The 9,808-nt window shown below is 33.4% G+C and overlaps 1 protein-coding gene across 1 annotated transcript in view; it reads right to left on the bottom strand.

Annotated features, from left to right (window-relative positions):
- Positions 1–3,844: 3,844 nt before the first annotated feature.
- The window catches only part of LOC123554945 (protein unc-93 homolog A-like), a 132,034-nt gene continuing 126,070 nt past the window's right edge, over positions 3,845–9,808 (bottom strand). The window contains exons 4-6 of the mRNA XM_045345399.2: positions 9,245–9,358; positions 8,353–8,617; positions 3,845–7,541 (exon numbers count right to left, since the gene is read on the bottom strand). Of these exons, the coding sequence (XP_045201334.2) occupies positions 7,306–7,541; positions 8,353–8,617; positions 9,245–9,358 (615 nt within the window). The 3' untranslated portion in view covers positions 3,845–7,305. The remainder of the gene's footprint in view (positions 7,542–8,352; positions 8,618–9,244; positions 9,359–9,808) is intronic.

The following is a 9,808-nucleotide window of genomic DNA, read 5'->3' as shown; positions in this document are numbered from 1 at the left end:
TATAAGGGGGAAAAATGGTCTAATTGGGGCTTGAACCTATGCCCGCCTGAAAAATTTAAGTCAAAATAGGCTTATAATAGGAACTGATCATGAATACTGTGTTGCACACATATTATTTACCTCACATGAACTGACTCAGATCGAGTTTGCTGTTATTATTATGTTTGGTTGAATTCTATGCTTCTGAAGGATCTCCCTATATATTTAGTAGTTAGAAATGGTAACTACATTGTACCTGGCTATTTTCAGACAAAACAATGTTTGATGTAAGGTCTTAAACAGCTGCACGTTGTGATTTCCTTTATAGTTTGTTTCTGACGAAAAAGATGAAAAGCTCCAGGACAGGTAGTACACACATTAAATAATAGCCTAAACTACTTTTACATTAGAAATAATAGGATTTATTTAGCCTGGATTTCTTTCGGCTGCACAATGGATGCACATTTCTGGCTGTATTACTGCCCTCATTCCTTACATCCAAAGTATGCCGAATATTTCCTGACGGATTACGGCTTATCGTGATCTGCACTGGTCGCAAAACTTAAGGCAGAATCAATCGTGTCAAGCAGGATTAACGTGTTCTCAGATCGCAGGTCCCTCGAAAAGACATGCACAAACGAAAGTATAACTAAAGACATTATATAAAGATTGAGGAGCTACCAGAAATGAAAGTCAAAGTAGGGCACCGCCGGCGGGGTTATTTTTGCGTAGTTCCTCACTCTTAATCTTATCCAGTTTACATTTACAGGGTAATGTAAATAGATATTTTTCACCACCAATTGAATCATTTACATACACAATGATATCAATAAGCAGACTTTGTAACAAAATCAGTGAATCAATTCATTGAAAATCATTTACTCTTAATACAGTTTAGATTTATAAGGCAGTGTAAAAAGATTTTCTTTCACTACAAGATGAATCATTATCCTTACACAATAAGCAGACTTTCTAACAAAATCAATGTGAAGATCTTTCGGAAGCACAGAACGCAATACTGTGGAGCAATAGCCCGCTTCGATTAAGTTCATTCATGATGGGTAATGAAACTTGCAACTCTCCTTAGGGCCGCAAGTGTCGGCTTAGGTAGACCTCTAATATGAAAGAACTTTGAATATATTCGATTATCTCTTAGGACCAGCAATCAAATACAAACACGGCCCGATTTATCTGCCTATTTAACATGGAAGACTGAAAGTGTGGTTAAGTTGCAAAATAATATTCTATAAAGGTAGTTGGCAGATTGTCAGATATGGTCGTACCAGGACACTTCAGTTCTTATCATTATCATAAACCAAATTACCAGACGCATATCTTTGAGCATTATGTCGTCTCCACTGCAGACATACGGACATTCAACAAGTCTGTCTGGCTGATCCTACTTAAATTACCTTCATTCGACTCCTGGTAAAAGTCGTTGGGATGGTGGGGGTGAGTAATTCCACGTAACCAGTCTTCAAAAGCCGGCCACAGATCCCCGGTTTAAGCGAATTGACCATGGGAATGTTTAGATATTTGTAGAAGTTCTTCATCAACGTGGCTCTGTCTAGTTCGTATCCTTGCTTCACTATCATAATTATAGTTATGTTTCAATGCAGGGAACCGATCCTTGACACTGTGATCATTTTATGTTTACACTAGCGAATCAAAAATATCATATATTAACTTTACGTTGAATTGAAATTGTATCAGCTTGACAAAAGTAAAACGCAGAGGTCAATTACAAGTTTATCATTTGTTATACTTTCAACTCTTTATTTTTTAAATCAATTAAAATGTTTTCAAAAACGTTCTGATTCAACTCTTAAAATCTTGTTACAATGTAATTTACTTGTACCTGGTAAGTATTGAAAAGATGGCTATTCGTCAGAAACAGTTTTGTCATCCAGATTATGGAGTAAGTGCAAGAAGCTGAATCTCTGGCCAAATTACGCTTCATATACATTTGACAATTAGCGTGTTACTTAATGTTTATTATATTACTGTTGCGTTTTATTACTGACTTTAAAATAGAATCTATATCTCGTAGCTGTAAAGAAAATTTTCTCAAACAAGGCAAAAATGTTTGCTTCTTTAAAAGCATTATACCATTTCGAATATTCTGTCTTGATTTTCTTAGCATACGATAGTATTAACATCGAACATGTCTTATTCCAGTCTAGAGATTGTGTTACCTTAGTAACAGGTCAGCGAAAAGATAATACATAAGACATAATTTAAGATTGCCAGACTGTTAAACACGAATACGCACTTGTTATCGATTAACCACTCGAATTTCAAACCACAATAACAACATTTTAAAAGAAACAAAACAAAAGAGAAATTTAAAGATGCCTATCTTATTACAATATACCATTAGGCTGTCAGCAACAGAAACGTTATAATGTCCGTATTATTGCATGTTTGACAGCAGTTGAGACTAAATAAAGACACGGCTCGTTTACCTTTTCAAATACTGGATCCTAAATGTCTCAGATGAAATCAAAATGACAATATTTGCCTACATTTTTCTACCTTCTGACAGCAAAGTAATAATGTTAAAAGGCTTTTCTTAGACATTTTCTACTTGCTCAGAAACGTTTTGAAGGAAAGTTTAATGTTCAGTGCATAATTCTCTTCAACAGTTACATCCATTACGAGATTAAATAACATGACGTAATCCGTAGTAAAAATTACTTTTATGCTACTGCTATATAAAGGGATTGTAACAAGACTTTAGTCGACGGTGTATCAATGAATAAAGTGCAAATACAGCCTACTTTATATAAAATGTTCTACTTTCCTGTCAAACATGCATTATGGTTCGATTTGTGCTGTTTATCTGTAGGTCGGACTACGTGCCTTGAAATTATCTTCAAAAATCATTTTGTCATAAAACTGGATGTTTACAACAGTTTTTTAATGAAGACTACGGTTAATTTCATGAAGTTGCATTATAGCATGATGAAAAGTATTCTCGCAGAAAGTTGTATCTTGTTTTCATCATATTATAAAACTATTTAAAATTAAATTGATTCATCTACTTTATTAATATGTCATTACTGTTTTGATAGATTCAATATAGGAATAAATAGGAGTAGATGATGTCCAGGCTAATCGGTATTCACAGTGTCTTATAAAACTTACAACTACTCATTGCAATATGCTGCAATGCCAGAACATACTGAGGTGTGCTCTGTGCTTCCGGAAAATCTATCCTTACCTTTTATCTTCTATATTGTTATAATGTTATTTGTTAGCACAAGAAAGTGGTGAGTTCTGTTTCATTTTGTTTGTTTTGGGTTTGTTTATTTTTTTGTTTTGAGCTTAACGCCCGTTTTTCAACAGTATTTCAGTTATTTAACGGCGGGCAGTAAACCTTACCAGTGTTCCTGGATTCTGTATCAGTACAAACCTGTTCTCCGTAAGTAACTGCAAACTTACCAATCATATAAATCAGAGGTGGGTGACGAATGATTTCGGACACAGTCTTTTATCTAATCGTCACGGAGAATACACACCTCACTCGGGGATCGAAGTCACGACCCCACCATCCGTAGATCTGCGCTCTCTCTATTGAGCTTAGCGGGCAGGCTAATAATTTGAGATGATATTGATAAAGGCTATGTTTAATGGCTTTTGATCATTCAATACAATTGTATCAAAATCGCATTCATTTTGTTGTCTGATATTTCATTTTTCTTAGCATTTCAGCAGATTGCAGTGTCCAAAAGATTGTCTCGAATACATACCTCATTACTAGAGTCGCTGTTTTTGTGGGCGAAAGCTTTTTTTCAGCCTATTTATCTGTCAGGTCTATGTTATATCGTCAGGAAAAAATAAATACAACGAAAACAACAAATCAAAAAGAAATATTTGTTTTACTGATTGTGTATGAGAAACGTTCCGTGTTAGAAGTAAGTGTAATTATGCAATGTAAGTTGACATATAACATATTATACAAAAGACAGTTTTAACACAGCTCTATAAGTGTTATTATTACGTGTACAGCGTATATGAACCAAACCACAGCAAGACGTAGCTAAAACGTAGATTTTTATTTATTTCCAAATGTTTAAAAACTGCGGTATATTTTTAATAGTAAAAGTAACAACTAGATTTATACTGTATATGTGCAAAATTCGATTTTACCATGTTCAACAGGTATCAACTAATTGCAGTAGTGACGCCTTACGTCAGGTGCATAACAGCGCCGAGTACGAATATCTTAATGGCAAAATCTGACATTTCGCCAAGTAATTTATGTACAACCTGCGAGAATATAAAACTTTCGCCACATGAATAACTGCTTGACCTGGTAAAGTGAAAAGTGGCTTTTGTGCCTACTTGCTGTTTATGTCATCAATAAACTATTTTATAAGATAAAAAAATGCCTGTGTCAATCCTGTTTTATCTAAATAGGAATGTTTGTTTAAATATTTGCGGAAACTGCAATTTCTCCAGCTGTGTTGGATTTTCGGATTTTAAACCCTCTCTTGGTATTCATTCTTCGCACCATGCACATTGTTTCGGATCTATACCTTCTGTAGGACGTTTCAAAGACTGTAATGCGGTGTTACGTAAACCAAACATTCGACGTCAATTCCACAAATCAGCGTTACTGTTAGAATTTTTTATGCGTAAAAACATTTTGCTATGATGTGGGTCAAAGTTTAAATAAGTACTTGTATGCAACTTGGACACTGTTGTTGGAGTTAAGTTTGATATTTTTCAAAGTATGATGAAGTGGTCAATACTTTCTTCAAGGTAAAATACTCTATCAGCACAGTACTGTTTTATAATTACATTTCATTAATATATTGATAACTAAAGACAAAATGCATCATTTATGTTTCGAGTTAATTATCTTACTAGACCTGTCAACAGAAACCTAAACTGCTTACAGCTTTTCAGTATTTCGTACGCGTCTGACACATAATACTGTTTATTCTGGTTTTCCCTTTTGAAGGGTGGAAATAAAACGTCAAACTCCGCATTAGTTATACATAATGTATGTAAATTAAGTATGACCAAATGTATGCTATTGTGTATCTTCAAAAATATAAGACCCATTTTATTTTTATTATCTCTATGTATCTCTATGTATATTTTACACATCAAAATAAATTTCTGATATTTTTGTGTGAGAGAAACTCTAAAGTTTTCTTGTTATTGCAATCTGCTTCCGTTCTTAAAAAAAAAATTGATCAATCGACATTTAAAGAAGTACGCTTTTAATTTTGAGTAATGTCACAAACTTGAATTATTTTCTAGACTTCTTCAAAAGAATTCGCAAATAAGTTCAAAGTGAGTATAAATTTATTACAAGTAGACATTTCAAAACGCTTTGTCTCCTTTAAGGAATGTTTTCAAATGAGAAGATATGTACAATTTTACACACGTATTAATAATAAGATAATTTTCAAAATATAGCTAACCTTTCACCGAATATCAAGAGTGTTAGTCTTAAAAATATTTTTTTTTTTTTTTTAATTTTTGGTTTCTTTTCTCAAAATTAATCACCCCTTATGTGACAATATTAATAAAAATTTCAGTTCTCGCGGACAAAAATCGTGTATTTCTCTTTTCTTTTTCATTGCTTGCAATGAAATAAACGTATTTCGCCTTTAGTTATTCTTGTATAATTACATGACCTAACACTTAAACATATGCAGAAAATAAAAGTTATGGCACAAGGGACTTATATGAAATAAATATAACGGTATTAATAGCTTCTAAACTTCAATACAACTTGCTCCATTTAGTATGTTTCTAATTGTTATTATGTTAGTAAAACGATACTAGACACTTTCATATTTTACTGTAATTTAAATAAAAAAATCAAAATGTTACTGAGCGGTGCAAAAACACTTTTGCAATAACTGTATATATTCCAAATTGTTATACTACACATGTTTCTGCACAAATGAATATCAAAGTTTTACTTGACTTCTACAATAATATCTATAATTTCAAGGACACTACTAACTTTATGCAACCATTTGAAATACTCCAAAAGTATTACTATTTAGCGATTTCATGGTTAGCAGCCTTGTTCGCAGTGTTAAGAATTGCGCAACGTGAATGTGTATTATGAAATACTGTAGATGAATATTTTGAATTCTGGAGTGACATTATTTGCAATTATTAGTGAAAATAAAAACATTAATAATAATAATTATTATAAACAGTATTCGGCAACAACTTAATCCCCTTTGATGACAAATTTCACCTGTTCAAGAGAGAGGTTAGTCACTGTAGTAAATATTCAATACATTATTTCTATTTATAACCGTGTATGTTCTTGCCTTAGCTAAAGAATAAAATAAACATTATTAACCCTTAGCCTGCTGGCGGCAAGTGATTCTGCCTTTGCGACCAGTGCAGTCCAAGATCAGCCTGCACATCCGTTGTTCGCTATTCAGTCAGTATATTTTTGGTAAGCACCCCTTTTAGCAGTTAATGGTACTGTCCAAAGTGAAAGATGGACCAGTCCATTATAGAAACTTAGCAGGGTAAGGGTTAAAGGCAAATGCGCAGTTTCAGTTACCATTTTGTAATGGTGTTGACCATGGTAGGTACTGGTGCGTGTTTGCAGTATCTGATTTTATTCATTTATGACAGGTAAGGTTAGGGTTCTTGAATAAAAGAAAACGTCATTATAATAAATAGATGAATGCATATAAAATTATCAAGGACGTAAAAATCTTGTCTCTGTAGCGTATAACGCCAATCATACAATTATGAAAAATGCTGTTTTCTGCAGGGAAATATACAAATAGCAGATCACTTCTAGTACTTGTCCGACCACAATAGATATATTAAGAATATAAAAATGCAAATGATTGCAGTGCTGATTGTGTAGCAGACTAACAGAAAGATGACAATCCATAGGCTTAATGGTAACTGAAGTGCTAGATTATGTTGAATGAATCCGTCATCTCCTATATCACTCTGGCTGTGTCATGAATATACGTTGCATATTTTGTTACTGTATCGCTTCCAGTATCCCCGCTTTTTGTATCATGTATGGATTCAATCACATTTTAGCAGTGTTTGTTTTGTAAAGCTGGCGCCAAATGCAGCTAATCTCAAATTTGTTTTCTGTAAAAATCTCGTCTGGACTCGTATAACATACGGTACCTAATGCTTTTGTAACTACTATCCACACATTATTGGACGTCTGTAATGATAATCCAAATTATACTACTCACATCGACGATTAGTTTATTTCTTTCAGTTTTGTCATTGATCTAAACACACTGATCTAAATAAATACCACTGTCACATTATATAAGTAATACTTTAAGTTTTATAATGAAACAATCAATTCACTTCAATGGAACCCTCAAAAACATCACTGTCAACCTGTCTCACTTTGTATTCTGCCAACACATAGAACATTATTGCAACGACCAGTAAAATCATCAAAATATATAACTTAAAAGATACACATAGAAAGGTGCCACTGAGAAATCCAACTGTCAATCCAAAACTTTGTAGAAGTCTGTAATTTGCAAACGCCACTTCTGCATTCTCTGCGCAGGTAATACAAATAAGTGCTGAAACAGTAAAAGACAGTAGTAACTAGTTTGAAGGGCTTTTACATAAGACAGTTTGGACAAGGTACACATAAATTAAATCTATTTCTATTTGACAAGTGAGTGTTAGAGACTTGCAAAATGGCTTCTGTATGCTCTCCATGTCCTCTATATAATGTGAAATCGTTAATTTAAGTGGACACTAATTTTCATTTTCGTGGGTTTCGTGCTTGCATTTAATCCTTATAATCAAACCCCATCATCCCATTGAATAAATACAATTTCCAATGAATTAATTTTTAAAACTTGAAACCACGAATTCATATCCCCAAAAGATAGATGTAGCAGTTTTGTTCAAAACCACAAAATTTCATTTCCATGAACTTTACAGATTTTACATTAATTAATTAAAAACCCAGGTATTTCTGGCTTCTGATTACTTCATTGTTTTTTTTTTTTCTCTTTCTTAAATGTTTACTGAAATATTTAATACCGCTTTAAATCAAATAAAGAATTGCCGGAGAGCAATGTCCACAGCAAACGACAGCATTTGCAAACATCGACATGGATTTGACTTTCAGAGCGTATCTTTCAGAATCTCAAGAGCAAGAATATGAAATTTCTTACACTGACTTTCAAATAATAGATACTTAAGGTTACAGAGGATAACTGCATAGGAGGCATTGCATCATTTGCGATGAGTCTGATGTTTTACATTTTGCCAATGTCTGAAAATGATGCCGAAAAGATGTTTGAATTAATATGCTTCTAAAGCTACAATACACAAGGATGTTGATTTACTACACATGGATAATATAACATTGGCACTTACTATTGCATTGCGTCTGCCAAACTGCATCACAGACTCCCCAAGACGCAGCCATCACAAAGAATATTATTAAGCGTGTGTCTGGAATCCATATGAGAAGACCTATCATTAAACCCATATGAATTATTCCCCCTATCCCAAATACAACCTCACGTGCTATCACATTGGCACAAACTGCCACCAGAACGGCGCTGACGATATTGGCTAAACCCAGAATTATCATGCAGTAACCAATATATTCTTCACCTATTGTGCAGGTAATGTATGCCTGAAAATAAAAACAAATGATCATTTTCCATTCTTTTATAAATATCAGAGAAAATACGGTCTAGACACTGACGTCGTTCAGTAATTCACCATGTTTCATCAATATCTGATATACTCTGATTCATTATGAATATACCTCTAGGGTGGGCTGGGTTTTATATCTTTAAGCCTTTTGGTGCATTTTTAAAACTGAATACAATCTCCTGTTAATACTGTTAATAGTGCGGTTATGTTATTTGGAATGTGGAATCGTTCATCACGCTACATATGACTGCCATCCAACCTTATATCAGGCAAATTGCTTTGAATCAGTGTCAATATCATCACCTTTATATGTAAGACAGTTAGTTTTGCCTTTCAGTATTTACAAACTTAAATTTGCTTGAAATTTAAACATCTTTGCTATAAAGTTCAGGAAGAATCTTTCACTCACACACATGGCAATAATCAGCTAACATATTTATACCAGGTCTAACGTATTATTACTCCTTTTTTTCTTGAATATCAATTTTTTCCCGTATTTGATCATCGATATGTACGAACTAATCTTTATAACATTAGTAAATAATATACCATCATTATGCTAAGAATTATAAAAGACGAGATACTGTTTGCAATGTGGTCTTACCTGGGTGAAATCCGAGAAAACAAACGCTTGTTGCAAACCACTGAATATAAGTAAAGGTATAAGAAGACGGAAGGTTTTATGAGTCAACATCAACTGGAAATGTTCAACAACAATCTGAAAAGACAGAAAGAATATCAGCACGAACATTAATATATCAAAGTATGTATTAATTAAAAGGCCAACACTGACGTGGACAGGGTCTGTATTCACCAACGTTTAAAGTACACATCTTGGGCTTAAGAACGACTTATAATCAAGTTATAATTATATTTTTGTTCACAACAAAACTATACTTAAAATTTTGACAAAGAATGAATATTCCTGCAAAGTTTCATAACGCTTTTGTGTTAACTTAAGTGACACAGCAAAAATAACATTTCAAAGTCTATGTTTGTGACTCTAAATGGTGATGCTTACAAGCCAAGAAAATGTACTACGTCGCAATGGACAAAAGTAAATGTAGTACACACATGCATGTATCGTATATTCAACACGATATGAGGTCTAGGTTGCAATCTCCGAGTGACAGATCATATCTAGAAGCACTAAAGAAGGTACGCGAAT

The sequence above is a fragment of the Mercenaria mercenaria genome, chromosome 7 (assembly GCF_021730395.1).
Source record: "Mercenaria mercenaria strain notata chromosome 7, MADL_Memer_1, whole genome shotgun sequence".
Taxonomy (NCBI): domain Eukaryota; kingdom Metazoa; phylum Mollusca; class Bivalvia; order Venerida; family Veneridae; genus Mercenaria; species Mercenaria mercenaria.
The sequence above is the reverse complement of the archived record's forward strand: the minus strand, read 5'-3'. Positions and strand labels throughout refer to the sequence as shown.